Raw genomic sequence first — 23,646 nt, 5'->3', positions numbered from 1 at the left:
AATGATTATATAAGATGAATATATTGGGTTTGTATGTTAGCAATAAGAGAGGATAGCTTACATCTGTTCCATCCCTTCTCACAGTCTAACTGCACAGTACGATAGTCAGAGTGGTGTGCCCCGAGCAGCTTATTGTATATAGCATACAACCAGAAAGTACTGGGGCAACTGCACTTAACACTTCTTGTTAGAGAGTGGGAATATCTTCTCCTGAAAAAATGAGTACTTTTGATTGTTTTCGTGAAGTTAGTAGAAAAGAATGACAGTGATTACTTCAAGCAGATATTAAAAAACTTTTGTCATATGTAAGTAAAGTCACTTCATGATTGAGCCTTTTTCCCTGTGTAAATATATACTAGGAAGGCAGTTGGGAGTAGTAAGTGAACAGGCATACATATAGAAGATGTCAAGAGAAGATTCACTCTCTTCTATATTCTTTGCAGCACAGTTATCTAAGAAGCTCTTTAAAACCACAGTAGTTGATCTGGATATTTAGGGATTTTTTTTCCCCAAAGACAATGATGGTATTGCTACTTCTCTTTTCCCTCTCCCTCTGTAGAAACATTCTAAATACCAAGTGGCTTTTTTTTCTCTCTTTTTAAAATATATTTAAATTTTTATTTAAGTAGGCTCCATACCCAAGGTGGGGCTCAAACTCACGACCCTTAGGTCAAGTCGCACGCTCCACTGACTGAGCCAGCCAGGTGCCCAAGTATTTTTCTAAGAGGGAATTTTCTAGCTGTTTTAACTGGAATTAAAGACTTTATTTGGATAATTTAGCTGATGCAGTCATACATTTCTCTAATATTATGAAGTATCACTATCCTTAATCACATTAATTTTCATAATTTTCATTGAGTATACTACTTATTCGTAGAAAAGTATAAAAGAAGCTAATACCCCCAGCACCTCAATATAAATACTGATATGCATTTTCTTATAGCTTTCTTCTAAGCTTTTTTCTTTTAGAAACATTTCTATTTTAGAAAAAGTAAAAAGAATACTTTCCAACGCTAATAGTATGTTAAAAGTTATCGCAGATTACTGTGTATGCATTTTAAAAATCTACTTTTTTCATTCACCGCTATGAATTTCTATATCCATGAATTTCTATTCAGAAATGTTTAGCCTGTTTAGGGTGTGTATTGGGAATCTCTGAGTCTTAGAAAAGAGTGTTCTTAAAATCTTATTGGTGCCATGGTTCAGAACAGTGATTCTCAAAGTATGGTCTGGGGATTCCTAGAGCTCTTTGAGACTCTTGGGAAGTCCTTGAGATGAACATTACTGCCAGAGTAATTCTAAGATGTTATTTTCCTTTTTTATTCTTATTCTCTTTTTAGTGTACGGTGGAATTTTCCAGAGGCGTCAGGGCTTCATTATGTATATTATTGCAACAGCCTGAATACTGAAGCAACTATGAGAACCCAGCAGTATTCTGTTAAGCAAAACATTAAAGCCTTTGCCAAAAGAAAAAAAAAAAAAGCCTTTCTTTTCACTTTGTTTTGGAAAAGATAGTTATTTTTCATAAAAATATTTGTGTTAACATAAAATGAATTAGTGCTACCTTTTAAATGATTCAGTAAATATTTTTTAGCATTCCTCAGTTTTAATTTATAAAGCAGTAAATAGTGATAGCTGTAACCTTTAAACAATGTAGGGATATCAATTTTTCAGAGTGTTCAGGGCTTCTGATACTGAAAAAATTAAGAATCACTAGTTTAGAAAAAGATTGATGGAAAAATCTAGGCCCTTCCTTACATCCTTGTTCTTTAGGTCTCTTTTTAGAATATCATTCTTTGTTTTTTAGAGATCAAGGGACTTAGAGTTCTATTTCTGTCTTAGATTCTTCCCTGGAACTAAGAAGCTTGTCAGTCTTCCAAAAATAACAATTCTTTGTTTTTTCCTTTTTAGATTTGATGGCAGGGTGGTGGCAAAGCTCCCTTTCACCCCCCTTTCCTATATCCAAGGACTGTCTCATCGAAACCTGCTGGGGGATGACACCACAGACTGCTCCTTCATCTTTCTGTATATTCTCTGTACCATGTCAATTCGACAGGTGAGTGACCATATCCAGTATTAAATACATATATTCTTCCTTGCTCTCACACCTGAATTTAGCCTTTACTTCTTTAATATTAGAAATGTTTTAGAATCCCAGTGGATCCTCTAAAGCTGTTTTATTTTATTTACTTCTTTATTTATTTTGAAGAATATATTTATTTATTTGACAGAGCACAGGTAGGCAGAGGAGCAGGCAGAGGGAGAGGGAGAAACACACTCCCCACTGAGCTGAGAGCCCTATGCGGGGCCAGTCCCAGGACCCTGGGATCACAACCCAAGCCGAAGGCAGAGGCTTAACCAACTGAGCCACCCAGGTGCCCCTCTAAAGCTCTTTTAAATTTGTATAGGTCTAGATTACTGATTGTTTGGGATGGGCAGTAGCCATAAAACCAAACATGTTTCCATATCCCATTTTTAGAACTCTTAGGTTCCTTCTTCATTACAACCATCTAAAGATACAAAAGTGAAGAGCGGGTTTGGTCTTCTCAGTATCATTTCTTTTTTTCTTTTTCTTTTTCCTTTTTTCTAAGATTTTATTTACTTGGGTGGGTGGGAGAGCACAGAAGGAGAGTTAGAGGGAGAAGCAGACTCTCCGCTGAGCCGAGAGCCCGATGTGAGGCTCAGTCCCAGGACCCTGGGATCATGACCTGAGCCAAAGGCAGACGCTTAACTAACTGAGCCACTCAGGCGCCCCGGTATCATTTTTTCTCTATTATACACCAGTGCCTTTTGGCACTTCAGGAGCACAAATAAATGTAATAATTTGATGATTTTAGGTTATTCACAGTTGAGATACTCAAGTCTGTGTTATAGAATTTACATTTGGCCACCATGATTATCAGACATTCATAATAAAAAACAGAGCCATGAGAGAAGTATAGATGGTTGGGAGAGCGCAGAGAGAAACCTAGCATTTGATTAGTGGGGAAGATTCAGGCAGAAAGTTTAGATAATGAAGTAGTTTTTGAAGTAGGACTTTAAAAAGTGAGAGGGGTTAATTAAAGTCTCTGGCTTAAGAACTTTTTATATTTCAGTTTTTGAACACACTGCCATTCAGCAAGCATCGCCATGGGGAAGTTGGCACATGAGACTTGTATTTCTTCTTCTTCTGAATACTGTCAATAGCAGCAGATTTTTTTGGTTGGCCTGGCGTGTGAAAATAAGTAGGAAATGGAATTATAGTTTGAAACTTGTAAAGATCTTCATGATCTTACTGCTTAATGTTTTCCCCACTTCATCTCTCATTCAGCACTCCAGCCATTCTGACTTGCCTGGCAGTTTCCATGTCCCACACATCCAGATCAACTGTTTGTGAATGCTCTTCCTTCTGTCTGGCTGCCTCCCACTTCCTCCTTTTGTAGATTAAATGCAGCCAGGTCTCAGGACTTTCTGGCATCATTTTCTGACACTTAACTGCTTTCTGAAGGATAGAGTGAGAGGAGCCTGACAAGGTGGAGAAATACCAGAAGACTATCTGAATTGTCTAGCAAAAAATCATTATGTTCTGAACTGTTGCAGTGATGAGAGGGGTGAAAGAGAGGGGGCAAAGTTGAGACATACATGGAGGTGAAGCAGCAGAACTTAGGGAGAAAGAAGAAACTAACGAGAGTCCCAGGTGTGGGTTTGGTGACCAAATGGAGACTAATCTCACTAAGAGCGGGGGAATGGAGGAACGAAGCGTAGGTTGGTTAGAAGATGAGCTGTTGGAGAGGTTTATGGAGCAGCTAAGTGGGTATGTCCACCAGAAGCTGTATTCTTGTGTAGCCGAGGTGTGTACTACACTTTCAAAAATGTCTCTGTAGTGAAGCATTTAGTCTAACTAAACGTGGAAACCTAGACAATGACAACATAGATCTCTCTTGTTAGTTTAGCAGAGGTCCGTTGATGTCCAGAATATTGCTCTTAAATTTAATTATTTAAATCTGAAACTTTTAATTGCAGCTTATGTCCAAATATTAATAAAGCACAATGATGTATACATTCCACTTTCAGCAACTAAGAGCAATTCTACTTTAAATTACATTCATGGTGCACTGGGTGTTATACGCAACTAATGAATCATCGAGCTTTACATCGGAAACCGGGGGTATACTGTATGGTGACTAACATAATATAATAAAAAATCATTAATTAAAAAAAATTACATTCAGATATTAATACTTCATGTGTGACGGCTCACAGTACTCATTTTAGATGCACCATTTGTGCTGCTACCTGGACATTGCTACCTAGAAATCACTATCAAAACTGTAGAGTTTTTAAAGTGAAATAAATGTTAAGAATGATCATTGAGGAAGTTCAGGTCAAGCTGGTCTTTAAACTCCGTTCTGTCATTTCAGACAGTCTGGTGAGGTATTTGTTTAGCAGTTAATTTTATCAGGAATGCAATGCTCATTTACTGTGGTGGTCAGCAAATTTTGTGTTAAGGTCTGGATAGTAAATATTTTTGTATTTACTTTTTAGACCATATACTCTGTTGTAACTACTCAACTCTACCATTATAGTATGAAAACAGTCCTAGACGGTATGTAAATGAATGAGTGTGGCTGTGTTCCAGCAAAACTTTATTTACAAAACCGGGCAAGGGGCCAGCCATAGTCTGCTAATCCCTGAAGGTTCAGGCAGAGACTGTTGTAGCTCCTCAGCTCTGCCATTATAGTATGAAAGCAGCCGTAGACAATGTGTAAATGAGGATGGCTGTGTTCCAATAAACCTTTATTTATAAAAACACGCAGTGTACCAGCATGATACTCTTAACCCCTGAGAACCACAGTGTACAATACGTGCTATAAAGTTAAAATAGGAACAGTAGATCCTACACTGGCACAGCTTAATAAAATAATTGCTTATTGAGTGTAGAGAAAGGGAAGAAAGGGGCAGCAACCCCCCCCCCAACACACACACACATACAGTCAATGTATTTTGAGCCAGGAAGGATGCGTACTCATTTTTATTTCTACTTGTCCCATTGCATGCACTAATATTAATAAGAGAAGTGTAGAAGAGCTATAGCTTGCATAGCTAATATAACAGTGTTGTATTTGAAAGATTTCTTTCTTTTGGTATATGGTTCTCCTCCCCAAGATCAATGGTGAGTTCTGACTTGTTGCCACATCCTGAGTGGTGCTCGTCTTGGGCGGTTAATTTTATTACCCCAGTTTTAAACAAGGTATTCTAATATATTAAAAATTTTAGAAAAATCACCGAAGTGACCTACTTTCATAATTTTTTATTTTACTAGCTACATATGGTTTCTGTACCTGTTCCTCAGTAATTGTTAGCATATGTACTGGAGGATTGTGAACTTCTGTCCAGTCTGACATACCTTTGCATTTGAAGTGTTACTATGAAAAGTATGCTTCTCTCTTTGAATTAAAATGCTTGTTAGCTCGCTATTTCCGTTTTCTGTTTTGTTGTTTTATTTGCATTTTAGGATCTTAGGTTACATGGTAATTGTGAAGATGCCTGTGAAATGAGCAGCCATAAAATAGGAGGCTTTCAGAAATTCAAATTATAGACTTACTGTGATTTCCCCAGTGAGGCCATTCTTAGGCAAAGAAGTAGGCCACTTGGTTTCAGATATACACTGTGGCATAAAGTAGTTTTAAAAGAACATAATGAATTGGGGTTTTTTGTTTGCTTTGTTGGGGATATAAAGTGAAGCGAGTGATGGGGAAACTAATATAGAATGATTCAAGTTTCCATAATGATTGGTCATATTCTTCATCATATTATTAAAGGAGTTTTTGTTTATCTGTCTTTGCTTGTTATTTTTATCTATATTTTCTCCTTTCCTCTCCAGCTCTTTCAAGGTAGTGATTTCTTAATTGTCTATATATCCCTTAAAGTACCTGTGTAGCTATATATAGTACCTAGTATGCACCTGAAAAGTGTATGTTAAACAAATAGTAGGGGCTACACCAAAGTGTGAATTTATGAACTTGGCAAACTGGGGTTTTACCATTTTTTATTCCCAAGAGCCAGGTATGAAAAGGCATGTTTCTGCCAGCCTCACCCACAGAAATCGCTTTTGAGTTTTTACCCATCTGAGAGATAAGAGTTGCTACCTCATTGTAGTTTTAATTTGCATTTTGGCTTGAGCATCCCCGTTTGTCTAAGAGCTGTTCATAGACTCTTTTCTTTCTTTGGTGGCAAGAGACTGTGTATGCCTTTTGCCTATTTCTCTATTGGGTTGTTGGTCTTTTTCTGAATTTTTAGCTCTTAATGTAGGAGGTTAGCTCTCTGGGTGCTGTAAGTCGCACATAATTTTTCCAGCTTGTCATTTGTGTTTCGTTTTACTTACAATGATTTTTGCAATGTAAAATTTTATTTGTTTGCTGGATTTTTTTTTCTTTTTCGATCAAATTTGTCATTTATGGCTTTTGAATTTTGAATTATGGCTAGAAAGTTCTTCTGCACTCCAAAGTTAAAAGGAAATTCATCTTTGTTTCCTATCAGTACTTTTTTGGTTTCATTCTTTGCATTAAATGATGAGCCGATCCATTTGGAGTTCATACTGGTGTACCTTATTCTTTCTTTGCTCTCTTCTGCTTTGCCAACTATTATGTGATTTTTAGGAAGGAAAACATAAAAACATGGAATCATTTGAGATCACAGTTTGCCTAATTCTTTTTTTCAAAGACTAAGAAGCCCGATGGGTCAAAAGAATGCAGTGACATGAATGTTTGGTCTTGAATCTGTTATGCATGTGAATAGGACAAATGCCTACCAACAGCCTAGTAGTATTTTCTCTGGAGTGCCGAGCTAAATTCACCTTTGAAATGTGAAGGTCTGTTCAGTCCTGGTGACAAGTGTTTGAGTGGAAGCTCTCCTCCTTTCTTGACACCTTGTTTAGATAAGAGGTCTTTTGAAATGTGCTAGTGTCCTAGGGTGGGCTAGGCAGTGTCAGTCTGAACCCTTAGAGTAAAAGAATGTGGAGGAGTAGGCCAAATGTATAAATGTCATGCCTGGAAAGTCTCAGGGGGTTAAACTTATCAGTGTGACTACCTGTGGTAGCCGTATTCCTGCAGAATTCTCCAGCTAATCCTCTATGTCCAGACGGTACTTTCTGGTTTCCTATATTCAGTAATTCCAGTGCTGTTAATCTTTCTCGTTTATTGTGTTAAAATACACATAAAATTTACTATATAACCATTTTCAACTGGACAGTTCTGTGACATTTAGTAGATTTACATTGTTTGACAACCATCACCACTGTCCACCTTAAAACGTTTTCATCTTCCTGCACTGAAAATCCTACACCGACTCCATTACCCATACCCCTCAATTCCTGGCAACCACCATTCTACTTTCTGTCTCTGCAAATTTGACCACTCATATTTGTGGATTTGATTTCATGTAAGTAGAATCATATAATATTTGTCCTTTTGTGACTAGCTTGTTTTCAGCGTTCATCCACGTTGTGGCATGTGTCAGCATTTCCTTCCTTTTCCAAGGCCAAATAATATCTCATTGTGTGTATATACCCCAATTTGTGTGTCTGGTCATCTGTCCGTGGACACTGGGTTGCTTCCACTTTTTGCCCGTTGTGAGTAATGCTGCTATGAACATGGTGTATCAATGTCTGTTTGAGTTCCTGCTTTTACTTCTTTTGGGTATATACCCAGGAATAGAATTGCTGGGTCATGCCGCAATTTTATGTTTAATTTTTTGAGGATTCTCCAGCTGGTGTTCACAGCTACTGCATCATTTTACCCAGGACTGTTCATCTTAAGGCTTCAATTCGCCACCAACCTGAGACCATTTATTATAGGGTAATTTTTCATGTTTATGTTTCAGTGAGTAAAACCATAATTTCATTTGCTCAGGGTTAATTTTTATGCTAAACATGGAAAAACCATGTATATTTTATGCAAGGTACCTCCAGCATTGGGGGTAGCCTTGCTTGTTTTAACAGGGAAGTCTTCTTATGGTAGTAAATTAGAGTATAGCATCTAGGAGAGTGAGAAACATTTCTGTTATTAGTGCCTTGAAAGTGTCAACAGTTTAATTGCTGAAGTGATTAGATACATTTACCACTGGCTTTCCTGAATTTATGTTTTTAAAGTCTTTTATTTGTGAAAGATTATGACTATACTTACATATGTCAGCTAATAAGAGCTCTACAGTGCTAACCGGAATCCACTTCTTTCACTAAATGTGAGTGATGGTGCAGTTAAACCAACTTGCTCTATTGCCTTCGTGACAATAATGCTCCCCTTAATATGACGGGGGTATAATATTAAGTTGAATTAAGGACATGTCTATGCTTCAGTCATCTTCCCCCAATCCTTAAGATATCACTATCACATTAGTAATAACCCCTGGATAGATTGTTTTTTCATTTATTCACTCAACAAAGTCGAGCACAGATATGTATCAGGCTCCATGCTGGATGCTTAGTATACAGTTGTAAACAAAACTGACACATAATTATGGTCCTTGCTCTCATGGAACTTTTGTTTCTTTTTAAATTAGAAGGTTAATTTTTCTACCTGTAACTTCACTTTAAAAAACATTATCAAATATGAGGATATAGAAATACATTTAAAATTATTTCTATTATATTAGTCATTCAGAGTAAAGCAGATGAAACAAAGATTGAACTTTGCACCTAAACTAACACAATTTTATGATGTATTACTAGTTCATGTAAGTATTTGTGAATCTGGTTTTCATCTAGTACGTATCTTTTCCCATGCTAGGATGTTATTAGTTAATTAAATGATTCACTATTGCCTTAAGAGGTTTCAAGAGAAAGAAAAAGTAATGCGATAACTGATCATATAATAGATTTTAAGACCCATTACTACTTCAGAAACTTTAAAGTGATGGTGAGAGAGCAGGAATGCTTTGGAAGGCTGAGGAGATACAGTGTTTGGAGGTAAAATACCAGTGTTTGAATCTCGTTGCCCCTTTATTGGCCGAGTGTCCTTGGGAATGTCAACCTCTTGGAGTCTCTCTGAGTCTCAGTCTTCACAAAGGTGAAAGAGGGTTGGTGGACAACCTCACCGTTTTATGATTATCAGAAGACAATGATACAGAATGTTAGCAGTTCTTAGGGTCACGCTTTTTTAAAAGATCAATTAGTGCCCCCTCCTTTGGGCTATTTTTAAAATTAATATTTATTCCCCAGCCCAAGATAGGATAAAGTTGCTTTTTATAGATTGAAACAGGGTGATATGTCACTAACTGAAAATAAATTAAATACCTTTTCTCATTTTATCTTTCTTCTTTCTTAAAATTCTTTAATGCGTAGTGATTAAATGATTAGTGGCCTTGACCTTCACACCGCAGCTATTTCTTTTGTGTGAATTTGCAGCAGCGGAAATGGTAGGTCTGCCAGCTTCCAGCAGGGGTGTTAAGTTAGTCCGGGGGTAGTGACGGAATTCAAGAATAGAAGGAAATTTCCTTAATTCCCAAAATTAAAGTACTTGCTTTTTTTATTTTCTTCTTCTTATGAGTCAGTAATAGATTATGTAAATGGTGATCTCCTCTATAAAAAGTGCTCTAAATCGCAGTAAAAACCCAAGCAAACTTACCTGGTAAACAGCTAAGGGGAAACTGGCCTATTCTTACGAATTTATACAACTGTAAAACCTGTGAATGGAATTCTCTTTCTTTGAAAGCAAAAAGGATTAGTGGTTCTGAGGAATAATGGAGGAAAGAGTTGTGTTTTTTTTTCTCTTTTGTCACCCATATCTTAACATACAACTTTCTGTATCTATGACTAGATCTGAAAAAGTATCAGTGAGAATTTGTCATTGTCTCGTTCAACACGTATATGTGCTCAGGAGAGTGATAAAAATAAGTAAATTTTATTTTTTTTCACTCTTGTGTTTCTTAGGGCAAAAAATTTTGATATGCCGCGTGTATGTATAAAAGCAGGTTCTAATTATGCCGCGTCAGTATATCTTAAAGCCATCAAAATGAGAATACCAAATGCCTGCCATCTCCTGCTCCTCATCATTAACATATGTCACTTTATTTAAGACTTAGAGCTTAGTTCATTATTAATGTCGGTATAGCTCATCTACAAGCAGAGTGTTTTCATTTTTAGTACTTAACTTCAAATCAGTTAGAGAATGCAGGTGGTTCAGAAAATGATAGCTTAACTAGGAAGTGAGAAGAACAGATTATTTGGCATTACCTTAATCTGATCTCTTTGTGAATTGTTTCAGTGCATGAGTTCAAGGTTTTATTTAGAATATTGCCTGTCATTACTGAAGAGTGATTCAAGTCTTTATACAACGCCAGGAATTCTTCTTTGATGCTGAGAATACAGGGTAAAAAGCAATAGTTTGTACCTCTGTGAAACTCATAATCTGTGTGGAAAGACAGACCCATAAGTAACAGTAGAGTATGCTTGATGCCCTCGGTATGTGTGTGCATGTACAAAATGGTATCAGAGGAAAAACACAGTCTATGGAAGCAAAGTGGCTTAGGGATGAAACTAAGATTTTATACAAAGGGGCCATTTTAGTTGTATCTTGAAGGATGAGTAGGGCTTTTCCAATCTTATCAGAGCATTCTTTTTTTTTGTTGTTTATTTTTAAGACTTTATTTATTTGATAGAGAGCACAAGTAGGCAGGGTGGCAGACAGAGGGGCAGGCAGAGGGAGAGCAGAGAGCCCAGTGTGGGGCTCGATCCCAGGACCCTGGGATCATGACCTGAGCCGAATGCAGACGCTTCACCGACTGAGCCACCCAGGCGTCCCTTATCAGAGCATTCTTGGCATCCGAAGTAGTGTAAGTAAAAGCACAGAGGCTTGAGAGCAGGGAGTGAATAGAAGACTCCTCAGTGCAGAGTTGTTGGTGGGATGTAACAGGAGCTGAAGTGTGCGGCTGCTTCTGCCAGTGCCTCACAGTGCAGCAGCCAAGTGATTCCTTTGTCTCTCTCTCTCCGTGTTGCTTATACTGTAAGTCTGCTGGTGACAGATACTCTTGATCTTCATTTATCTGAAAATATTTTTATTTTATCTTTATATTCTTAAAGGATATTTTCACTGGAGATGGAATTTTGGGTTGACTGGGTTTTTCTTATTTGTTTGTTTTAATCCTCTCAGCATTTTAAATGCATTTCCACTATCTTCTGGCCTCCGTTGTTTCTGATGAGAAGTCCTTCACATCTTTATATCCCTGTAGATAATGTGTCCCTTTTCTCCAGTTGCTTTTGGATTTTTTTCTTTAAGTCTGGTTTTCAGCGGTTTGGCTGGATATGCCTAGGGTATTACTTTTTTTTTTTTTCCTTTTTAATGCTGCTGGAATTTTTTTCCTGCCCATTCCTTCTGTCTTCTTTTCTGATGCCAGTTTCTTACATGTTTGTCTTTTCAGTATTGTCTAAGAGGACCCTGAAGCTCTGTTCAGTTTTTTAAAATCTTTTCCTCTCTGTTCGTTAGAGAGGATAATTTCTGTTAATCTGTGTTTAGTTTACTGACTCCTCTGACATCCCTATCTGAGTTAACCTTAAGTGCACACAATGATTTTTAAATTTTGATATAATACTTTTTAGTTCCAGAATTTCTGTTCAGTTTTTTTTTTTTTTTTTGCTATCCTTCTCCTTGCTGAGATTTCCTATTTCTTAATTTATTTTGAACATACTTTATGCCCTTAGGCAGAGTTATTTAGCTGCTTTTTTTTTTTTTTTTGAAGATTTTATTTATTTATTTATTTATTTGAGAGAGAGACAGCACTCAAGAACAGGGGTGGGGTCGCAGAGGGATAGGGAGAGAGAGAGAGAGAATCTCAAGCAGACTCTGCTGTGAGCAGGTAGCCTGATGTGGGGCTTGATCACATGACCCTGAGATCATGACCTGAGCGAAACTAAGAGTCGGACACTTACCCGACTGAGCCACCCAGGTGCCCCTATTTAGCTGCTTTAAAATACAGTCCTTATCTACTGATTCCAACATTTGGATGATCTGAAGCTTGGGTTCTGTTGCCTACTTTCTTAAGTATGGATCAGGTTTCTTGTTTGTTGGCATATCTAATTATTTTGGATTGTGTCTTGGACATTGTTATGATAGGTGGTAAGTACTCTGGATTCTGTTATTCTTTGGAAGAGTGTTCAGTTTTTTTAGTTAAGCAGGCAGTTAACTTGGCACTCAAACTCTATACTCTGTCTCCTTTGTGGTAGGCAGTACCTGAAATCTCAGTTATTTTAGTCTCAGCTGGGCTGCTTGAAGGCTGTCTCACACTTGGCATAGTTGAAGAGATTTGGGCAGAGTTTAAATGTAGTTTTGAATTTCTCCTCTGTGACTATTTTCCAGGGTTTTCTCACTCAGTTTTAAGCTGCTGGGGTCACCCTAATCCCTGTCTTTTGGTTTTTCAAACCAGTAAGGCTTAAGTTTCATTCTGAGTTTTAGATACCCCACTCCTTACCAGTCACATCCTACCATTCATTATAGGATTAAAAATACATGCATACGTACATACGTACATATATAACATACAAACATACATCTTGTCTTCCTGCACTAAACTAAAATTCAGAATATTCTCCTTGACTGATCCTCAGATAAAGGGCTAAATGGGATCTAAGGGAATTTTCATTGGAAGATGGTTAGGAGAAAGACAGAGATTTGGATTGACACTTGATCACCTGACATAGCCCCACCCCCTCAAAAAAAACCACCTTTATCATAAGCAAGGCCTTTAGACAACCTAGGACAGAAAATGTCCGTCTGCATTACCAAGGAAGTGGCATTACTTTACTGCGATTTGATGTGCTCGTGTTCCTTTCAGAATTTTGATTTCCACTTTGCAAGATATGTGTTGAAATCTGCAATATAATTTGTTACAACATAGTCACGTTCTAGAACGCTAGAGCCACAGGGACTTTGGCTCCTCGAAAGTGCTTGATGGGAAGCCTGAAGGACCCAGCAGGAGGCTTCAGGTCTCTAACAGTATTTTATCTATTTTCTGTGGTGGGTTTTTTCATGAGATTTTGTTTAAAGAAAGGATTCTGTGGCCGAAAGGGTTGAAAGTGATTGATCTAGTCATTCCCCTTCTTTCCATGGGGTTGGGCATCTGGGATTCGGTAAGATGAGAAGACTTTGCCTTATTGCTGCTTTGCCTGGTTTGCCAGAACCAGGCCTCAAGTCTTCAGACTGCTGACCCCGTGGTATTTCAGGTGCCCTAGTGTACTGCCTTTGTTTTCAGTAAATATTTCATCTCTACATCATTCTCCAGTACAGCTAATTTAGACAGAATGCGAAAACCCTGGGGCTCTTGGGTGGGGCCATCTGAGTTGATAGGATTTCCATACAGCTTTTTGTATCTAAAACAGATTATGTTATGGTAACTTGATGAGAAATTGTAATCAGGTGGAAGTGAAGGCTGGTTGCTTGATGCCAGAGAAACTAACAAAGAATAAACTAAGGATTGCCATGGCCGAGTTATTTTAGCTAAATGACTAAGGAATAACATTTAGCAGAATGTGTTTATGGCTAGTGACCTGGGTCTTCCCAAAATATCCAGTTAGCAACCAACAACTTCCTTTTCTTGATCACCGGTTCTTATCCTTTGCAAAGAGGAAGGAACGCAAATCCTGTAATGGTATTTTTCTGGGTTTCCTGCCAATAGAAGGCATGATTATGGGAAAATGCTTTTCCTTTGTTTTTCCCTTCTGACATACATACACTCCTCAGTTGTTACCCTATTACACAGGACTGGACAGAAATTCAAAATAATTGTTCTATATTTTTCTATAACCTTACCAAATCTTACTATATTTTGCATGTATCTTAAGTATTCTTCCATATCATCTTCATAATATATTAAAGCTTTTGTCTTTTAGCAAAATGCGTATTTCTAAGCTAAATGTTACTAAGAAGACCTGAAAAATTGGAAGAGAATTAAGAGATTATAGGAAAGCAGTCAGGTCAAGTTTAATAGATAAAGTTGTTGAAAGACATAAGGGAGATAATATATACAAAAGTATCTGCGACAGTGTCATGCTCAGTAAGAATTTATTGAATCACAGTCTGACAGTTGACTCTTTTCCTCATCTGCATGTAAGGACAACAAGCCTGCCTCACTGAGTTGTGAGGATTAAATGAGAACATGCCTGTGAAGTACTTAGAACAATGTTTAGCACTATCTCAAAGTGCTAGAAATATCTGTCTTTATTTTAAATTATCCTATTTAGGGGCGCCTGGATGGGTCAGTTGGTTAAGCATCTGCCTTCAGCTCAGGTCATGATCCCAGGGTCCTGGGATCCCGTTTGGCAATATTTCAAAAAGTTAGAGGCAAGGAATGAGAAAAGGGTATAAACTGTTATTTTTCATGTATCTTTACAGTTTTTTTGTGCATTTTGTATAGACTATTTTTTAAAACAGTTTTAGGTTCCCTGCAAAATTGAGCAGAAGGTACAGAGATTTCCCATCCAGTCCCTGCCACCACGTGTGTGCAGGGTCCCCTACGACACCCCCAGCACCAGAGCGCTGTATGTGTTCTAGTCCGTGAACTTACAGTGGCCCTTCATTATCGCCCAAAGTCTATGATATACAATAGGGTTCACTCTTGGTGTTGTACATTCTGTGGATTTGAATTATATGCATTTATTTACTTTTTCAAAGATTTTATTATTTGAGAGAGAGAGAGAGAGCATGAGCAGGGAGCAGGGGGCAGAGGGAGAAACAGGCTCTCCACTGAGCAGGGAGCCAGATGTGGGGCTCGATCTCAGGACACGGGGATCATGACCTGAGCTGAAGGCAGACGCTTAACTGACTGAACCACCCAGGTCCCCCTGCGTGTATATACTTAATAATATAACTTACTCATGTGCTCATACATAGTCTTCATAACAGAATGTATTTATAGGCCAGGTCTGCTTCAAGATTTTTTTTATTACTAAGATAACGATCTCTTAGTGGTTTAATAGAGGAAAACTGTACTTTGAGTTGTATGTCAGTTCACGTCCTGACATGTAACCTCTCTGTCTCAACTTTCTCATCTCCAAGGATAACTGAGGACTGGCATCTAGTCCTTGGAACTATTTGTAAACTTTAAGGTGCGTAGAAATGTTGGTTGGTATTACTACTGTGGAGAGAATGGTGACCTCTTCTCTTTTACCCATCTTTTTTGCATCTTGAGAGCATCGGTTAGCTCCTACACCGAAAAGACTTCACAGACAGGGAAGCAGAGAAAATTTTATCTAAGAAAAGCCATCAAAAGACCTGGGTTCATTTGTGAAACTATAAAAATTTAAATAGATTGTTTAAAATTTCACTAAAGGATAAGATTGCATGCAATAAATAGAAAGCATTTATATTAAAATACAAATACTTGAGTAATATAACATTGATAAACTTAGTGTTCCCAAAGGAAGCCTGCGACAAGAGCCACAAGGAGAACAAAGTATAGAGCTGCCTGGATTTCCATGAACTTCAGCCTTGCTGCTAAAGTGCCTCCATTTTAACATTTTTGTTGCTGTTTGAGCTCTTCCCCATCTAGAGCAGTGGACTTGTGTCCAGTAGTCATTTAGATGTTTCTGTTTCATAAACGAGACTGTCAACAGTCTACCCCCCAAAATATTTCCTATTTTCCTTTGAGTTGTATCTTTAAATTACAGTAAACCTGTAATTTAAAGGGCATCAGAGGTTTTATACTAGTCTTTATCTCTAAAATGTTAAGGACTCACTTAATTGGCACCTGTCTCTACGGAATAACTGATCAGGGATGTCTAGTATATTTTGTCTAGACTGTATCATTGTGTTTGTTAACTAGACAGATGTATTTATCAGCCAATTCTGTAATATTCTTTCAAATTTTATCTTTAAGGTAATTTCCCATAATGCCTTGCTTAATGCTGGATACATTGTAGTTAGTAAAAATTTACTGATTAAATAAAAGAAATTGGAAGTTAGTGACATTATATCATTTGGTCTTATTGTTTTGTGCACCTTTTTTAGAAGTAGTCATTGAAGGAGTTATTTTTATTATAAAAATAATAAATTTTTATTTATATTTATATTAAATTTATATTTATATATATTATATTATATATAATATAATTATATAATATATATTTATATATATAAATATAATATATATTTTTATATATAAATATAATATTATATATTTATATATATAAATATATTATATTATATTTATATAAAATTCTCCAGCTTTACCAAGGAGAAGCGGGCTGATCTAATGATTGATTTTTTTTTTTTTCCTTAGCTGCTTCCCAGATTTCTTTTTACAGTAAAGCACAAGATGGATGGGGAGATGGGGTAACTGGGTGATGGACATTGGGGAAGGAATGTGTTGTAATGAGCACTGGGTATTATATAAGACTGATGAATCGCAGACCTATAGCCCTGAAACAAATAATACATTATGTGTTAATTGAAAAAAAAAAAAAAAGTAAAGCACAAGCCGCAGGATTGTGATTGTGTGAGTAGATGGATAAATGAAGTATTTTGTGATAAATGTGATTCGAATGAGTTCTTAAAGTTGCGTCCTCATATTTACATATTCTGTTATATTCTGATAGTGTGCTGTGTCAGAAATCTAAACACTCAAATCTGTAGCCATCCTCCTTCCCAGTGGTGAGGGATTGAGGGATTGTATACACTTCAGAGAAGTCTGGTTATGGTGCGTTCTATACAGTGGGTGCTCAGTGACTCCTGAGTGAATGTACGCACGCTCGCCTGCCTACCAGTGGGGTGGAGTGTGTTCCGAAGACCAGAACTTGAACGTAGGAAGTACTGTGTAAGATGAGTCAGAACGCATGGGTTTTAATTCTAACTCTGCTCTTCATTTAGCTTTGTAATTTGGGACAAACCAGCACATTTTTCCAAGTTTTCATTGGAATTCCTCAAATACAAAATGAAAGGATTGAGCAAGAGAAAGTAGACGATCTTTAAGGTTTTTCCCTCTTATGAATGCTGTACAAAATCTTAACACCTGACCTTGCACTGAAGCTCTCCACATTCACAAACCCTGTCACTTCCCTCTTTACAAAGGCATAGCATTTAATCCCCGCATCACCCTCTCCATTCACGGTTTGCTCTCTGGTACGCCCACACCTGTCTGTTCCTACCAGGTGAGTCATTGCTTTGTAAGAGCCTGTATTTATCCCAGAACTGTTTATGCTGGTTTACTTGTTATATTTATATAATTTAATTTAATGTTATAGTAAGTAATAAAATATGAGTATAAAAAGTGGTTTCTATGAGAACGACTTTAATGAAGGTGAATTAAAAAAAAAAACCCTGCTGAATTAGATATAATGAGACAAGTGAAAAGATGAGGGGAGGCGCTAGAAATCTGGGAGGGTTCTGGACTCAGATTGCTTTGCAGGAACCTAAGTTCCCTTACCACTTTGAAAAAACTGAAACTGAGTATTTCAGCTGCAGCTTTAGATGATGCAGTAAGGACTAAATCCAGCTGATGAGCCATATTCAAAGAAAAGGCCTTGCTGTAAGAAATAGCTAATGAATATACTTTATATGCTTCGTGTCGAAATAAAAGATTACCTCTTTTGTGATTCTCCACTTGAAAAAATCAGCTTATTTGGTTGTGGACCAAGGTCCCATTAGGTGAGAGGGCTTTTACTGGCCTGTGATCTCCGTCATGTTGTAGACCTTTTAAAACATAACACGGTGGTAGTAATTGTCCTATTTTAGGTCATAATGGTACTTTTAATTTATATGCCTTCTCTTCTTATGGGATCTATGTAAAACACTCTTCTCTCTACCTCATATTAAAACCCAGTTTTGGGGCGCCTGGGTGGCACAGTCGTTAAGCGTCTGCCTTCAGCTCAGGGCGTGATCCCGGCGTTCTGGGATCGAGCCCCACATCAGGCTCCTCCACTGGAAGCCTGCTTCTTCCTCTCCCACTCCCCCTGCTTGTGTTCTCTCTCGCTGGCTGTCTGCCTCTGTCAAATAAATAAATAAAATCTTTTAAAAATAAAAATAAAAAAATAAAACCCAGTTTTAATTCTGTTTTCTCCACAGAACATCCAGAAGATTCTTGGTCTTGCCCCTTCACGAGCTGCCACCAAGCAGGCAGGTGGATTTCTTGGTCCTCCACCTCCCTCTGGGAAGTTCTCTTGAAATCAAGAAGAACCCTGTAATTCCTGTCATTCTTTTTAAACATTCAGATTAGACTGGCAACTATTTTGTAGCAAGAGCCATAGACTTGGGCCACTTTCTAGTTCTGAATTATTTCTAGACTTTTTGGATATGATTCAGAATGAGAGTGGCACCCAGCAAACACGATAGTACTTTCAGTCGCAGATTAATTTTTAGAAAAATAAGTTTGTTGGTTAGATAAGTTCAGGCGATGTTTATGTAATGAGAAGCAAATAGCATCTTTCTTGTGTTTGGCTTACATGAATATTTTCTGTGGGACCGACTCTCCAGTCTGTGCTGTGTGCCATGTACCATGAAAGTTGGCTCTCCATGAGCGTTTAGAGATCTGGAAGAAAACTTTAGTTTGTGATATCTTAATTGGAACTATTTGTTGTACGTTGTTTCCAAGCCAAATATATGACCCAAGATCAATAAAGAGGCCAAAATTTTAGCTATTTCATCTACAGGGTGAGATCTGTTTTGTACCATATTCCTAGTTACATGTTTTTAGTAGTCTGAACATAAACATTGGCCAGGAAGGGCTAAACTAAAAATTTTAAATGTACTATTTTATCATACTTGCCTTATAAGCTCAAAGTATAGAGTTGTCCTATTATAGGAAGTGGAAAGCATGAGAGGAAAGGAAAGAGCTAACTCATGGGAGTATAAGAATGAGGGTTCTCAGCATCCCTTTATATGCTTGTGTGACCTACTGGATTCTTGGGAAGGCACTCTTAGTCCTCCCCTAGAGGCAAGGTTATTATAGTGATAGGTAGGCAGGCTCGCAGAGCTTCCTTTCGGTCACACTGGCCTTTAGTTCCTGCCATGCTCCTTTGTAAAGGATGAGAGGATGTTTTTACCATGAACTTCTCCTGCCTAATCCCTGAAATGGGAAATCTCGTATGGAGTGATAGCTCTAGTAACAAATATATTTATCAGCAGTCTCCTTAGATGCATGTATAGTACCTGTGAGAGAAGACATGTTATTTGTAAAGTAACAACTGTTAAGCTGATAGCCAACTTCTCAATGGCATAAAATCCAGAAGACAGTGGGATAATATCTTCAAAGCTGAGGAAAATAATTATCAGCCTAGAATTTTACGTATGGCTAAACCATAAGATTGGGGGCAAAACTGGGAGGCAGTATTTTCATAGCTACAAAATCCAAGATGGTTGAATTATTGAAGGATACATTTCCAGGGCACCTGGCTTGCTCAGGCTCGCTCAGTTGGTAGAGCATGCAGCTTTTGATCTCGAGGTCATGTGTTCAAGCCCCATGGTGGGCATAGAGCTTTCCTATTAAAAAAAGAAATATGTATGTATTTCCAGAACAGGAAAGAATACCAGGAGAAAGGTGTGGGATTAAGAAACATGGTCAACACAGAAATTGATAAAATATATCAATTATTTTCGGATTATCTAGTTAAGAATTATTATAAGAAAACCCCATAAGGTAATTACTGTTTTTACCCTCATTTAACAGCTAAAGAAATTGAGGCAAGAGAGGCTGAGTAACTTGCTCACCATCCCTGAGCTAGTGAATGGCAGAGTCAGGATTTGGAGCAAAGCCATCTAAAGTTACATAGTCTGGGTTCTCCAGTGCCTCCCCGTAGGTGTGCAGTCATTCTCTTCCCCAGACTCTTATCTCTTCAGCTACAGAACATGAGCCTGGAAGGGGGGCGGGGGGAGGGGGAGTTGGTCGTTCTTGTTTCCTTAAAGCCGTCACATCGGTGGGAACACGGCAAAAGCTCAACAAAAGCAGATGAAATGGAACAGAAATCTTTATTTCTAGGTCACTTTGATCAGAAAGGATGTCTGATGATGGATGGCGATTATTTGTAACAGTCTTTTCCCCACATCATTGGTTGTTCCAGGCAAAATAATAGTGAAAAGAATGATCGTGACAAAAATTATGATCCTGGTAACAATGATGACAAAAATGAAGCAATCTCTAAAATAGAGCATAAAAAGAGAAGGAACCGCACTGAAAATTCTGCCAGTGCCTTTGTAAAGTGAAAATACATAGTCCATCCTACTACCCACCTCCTTAGGTTTTGATGATAGTGCTTTCTAATTGCATTTCTTATGGACCAGGTTTTCATGAAGTGTATTTCCATAGAAGAGGGTGAATAAGAGGGAAGGTAAAACGGAAGGAGAGTAACATCTGTTCACCTTGAAAGAGCACAGTAGATGTGTTACAAAAGACTAAAGCTACCACATTACATTACAGAGTGTGAGTCTAAGGGTATATTAAGGGCTGTGCAACCTCACAATTAGTTTTTTTTAATTACTTGCCCTGAAAAATTTTCAAGACTAGTCATCTGAATGACTAGTTCCAGACCATCATTGAATCATCGGAGATGATTCAAGCCAGAAGAGCCTCTGACATCTCTCAAAATGTATGATTTGGCTACTTGGCCTGTGTGTAGTTGTCCCTTTTCTAGTTTAAGGGAGAAAACCAAGCATTTTTAATGCCTGTGTTAGCCCACTCAGGTTGCACGCATAATGTGCGAAAGCAGTAAACTTTCAAAAAAATGCGGGTAAACCTGAATTTATTAACAGATAGCATTCCAAAATCTAAGTCAGTTTGGAAATTGGAAAGCAAATAGGTGTAGGTACTCATATGCCCTTGAGCAGACTGTGGTCCCTCTTCTCCCACGTGAGTCATCCTCTTCAGTGGGGACAGGGACTTACAATGACATCAGTGGATTGATGAGTATCCAGAATTCCCTTACATCCGAATCAAAATCATTTTGCCACATACTGGTATGTAGTAGGGTTTTTTTCAATATACTTTCTTTTTTTGCATTAATTTTCCTTAAGTTATAGTCTTTTGCTTTTGCCTTTGAGTTTTTAAACTTTTTAGAATGGAAAAAAAATCTCACAAATAAAAGTCTTAAAAAGTATAAAGAACACTGGGATACCTATTATTTAACTTCGACAATTACTAACTTGTAGCCAATCTCATGTCTATCCCTGCCTGCCTCCTATAGTATTTTGTACAAATCCTAGGCATCCCATCTTTTATGCATAAATATTTCAATGCTTTTAAATATGTGTGTGTGTATAATCTTAACATCATTTACATACCTAAAAAATTGATAATTCCTTGATACCATAAATTGTCTAAAGATGTCAAAATCTGTTGCAGTCTTTTCTGAATGAAGAGCCAAAAGAGATAACTATATTGCAGTTGGCTGCTAAGCATTGTAAATTTCTTCCAGTCTGTTGTGGAGGTTTTCAAACTAGAGTGCATCAGAATCCCCTGCAAGGCTTATTAAAACAGAGCTTCTGATTCTGCGTCTGGGGTGGAGCTTGAGAATTTGCACTTCCAACAAGAGCAAGGTGATACTAATGCTGTAGGGTTTGGAGCCCACTGTGTCTGTGTTTTCCCCCTTGCAATTTATTTATGGAAGAAACTGAGCTGTTTACCGTGTAGAGTTTCCCTCAGTTTGGGTTTTGCTGATTGCACGACTGTTTTACACACTGTTTATTAGTTATCTCTTTTTGTGATGTTAGCTGCTTTTGATCCTTTAATTAGAGATTGAAAAATGATATTCTGATTTCTAGTATCCCTTCATTTTATTAGTTAAAATCCTCTGTAGGTAGAAACTTCCCCTCCATCTACTTTTGATTACAGAATGGTAATTTTTTTTTTTATTTTAGAAAAGGCAGAATAAAAGCTTGATTGTCTGGTTTTCAAAATAATGAGTTGTTCACTAGTATCCTCTGTGGTGAACAATTTCCGTGTGTGTGTGTGTGTGATTAGCAATTTGTAGATTTAAACATACTTGACTCACTTCAAGTCACTGAATTTATTTTTCGTGTGGATGCTGAAATTGTACCATTTTTAACCAATGAGAGGCTTTTTAACTTGGCTCCTCGGTCCGTTTGGCATGACCCTAGAGGTCATTGGGAGCATCCTTGCTGAGTGATACGACAGGATGTTTCAGTGCCATCTTACATTTCCTGCCTGTCTTGATAGCCACACTTTCTCCAAGGAGGCCTGGTTCTTTCTCCTGGGAAATGGTGTCTGGACATTGTAACCAGAGCACTAAGGATGCTCACTGAGACTGGATTACTAGGTTTCTAGACCTTTTTTATGGCCTAAGATAGGTAATATTTTTTTGTTGTTGTCATTTTAGGACAAAATACATTGTGGATTTATACTGATGCCCTACTCCCTACTTAACTTAGGGCTTCAAAGTTTTTAATTTCTTTAATCTGTGGCTCTTTTATCGCATCCTGAGAATTCCAGCTTTCAGTACTAGAAATGATAGAATATCACATAATAATTCACTAGCATAATCCCATATCTACCCCAAAGTCTCAGAATGTCATTATCAATATTACTACCAATAATATGATTACTGGAAATAGTTTAAGCTGGTTTTTGTTTTTTTGGTGTTTTTGTTTGTTTTTTGTTTCTGTTGCTGGGTTGTTTTTTGGTGTGTGCATGTGTGTTTTTTTGTAAAGGTGAAATTCTTTAAGATACATCCCACTCTGGGTTCACAGCCAAATCACTGAGATTTCAAATTACCTGGAATCGTTTCTTTGAGTTAATGCCACCAGCTGGATATATATTTGCATTCCTTGGTTTGATTTTATTTTCAACTTTTAGGACATGCTCTTTAATTTTGCCTTATAATTATAAAAATGACGTATGATGTTTTCCTAGGTTTCTAGGCTAGCCCAAAAAAGCATATTGAACCTATATAGAGAGGGGCACCTAACTACCCATTATCATACTTCTTTAAGGGTGTAACCCCACTCACAAGCCCCCACATATATGGAAAGATAAGCACGTACAGAATATTACTAGAAACTGTTTTAAGCCAGTAGTGGGGATGGCAGAAACATTACCTGCAGGGACACCATTCCCTTACTCTTGCCTGCACTTGTCGGATAAAGGAGGAGACCCAGCGCGAAGAGAATACCATGTGTGGACGTTGCCAGGTTCAGGTCCTCATCACTGTCCCCTGAGTTCCCCTGCAGCAGCCTCCCAGGCTATCTCCCTTACTCTGGCCTGTCCTCCATCCTGTCACGGCAACATCTTTCCAAAATGTAAGTCTAATTGTGTTGCTTCTCCAAGGAAAGTGGTCCAGTGGCTCCCAGGAGCCTCTAAGTAAACTATTTGGCCCAGAAAACCATCCCAGTCTGGATCTGCCCCACTCACCCCAATAAACCTTGGCTCCAGTCAAGCAGAATTTATTTTGAGAATTCCTCATTTTTCACGTCCTTTTGGACTTTATTACCCTTGTTTTCTCTGCCTAGAATGTTCTCCCGCTTACTTGTCTGATTTCCTCCTGTTCCCTTCTAGACTTTGCTCAAACATCATCTCCTCATTAAGTTTTCTTTGACCTTTGGACGGCTGGGTTCTTTCTCTTCTCTGTTTCTCTGTTTGTGTTTTTCATATATGAATCACTTACTAAAAAGGGGCAAGTAACTTAACTTTCTGAGCCTCAACTGCCTCATCTGGAAAATGGGGTTCATATACTCCAGT

General features: G+C 37.8%; 1 protein-coding gene across 1 annotated transcript in view; it reads left to right on the top strand.

Moving 5' to 3' along the window:
• TMCO1 (transmembrane and coiled-coil domains 1) overlaps positions 1–18,603 on the top strand; it is a 47,016-nt gene extending 28,413 nt beyond the window's left edge. The window contains exons 6-7 of the mRNA XM_008685699.2: positions 1,912–2,056; positions 18,027–18,603. Coding sequence (XP_008683921.1) covers positions 1,912–2,056; positions 18,027–18,125 — 244 coding nt within the window. The 3' untranslated portion in view covers positions 18,126–18,603. The remainder of the gene's footprint in view (positions 1–1,911; positions 2,057–18,026) is intronic.
• The last annotated feature ends 5,043 nt before the right edge of the window (positions 18,604–23,646 follow it).

The sequence above is a fragment of the Ursus maritimus genome, unplaced genomic scaffold (genome assembly GCF_017311325.1).
Source record: "Ursus maritimus isolate PB19 unplaced genomic scaffold, ASM1731132v1 scaffold_2, whole genome shotgun sequence".
Taxonomy (NCBI): domain Eukaryota; kingdom Metazoa; phylum Chordata; class Mammalia; order Carnivora; family Ursidae; genus Ursus; species Ursus maritimus.
This window is presented reverse-complemented; position numbering and strand designations above follow the sequence as displayed.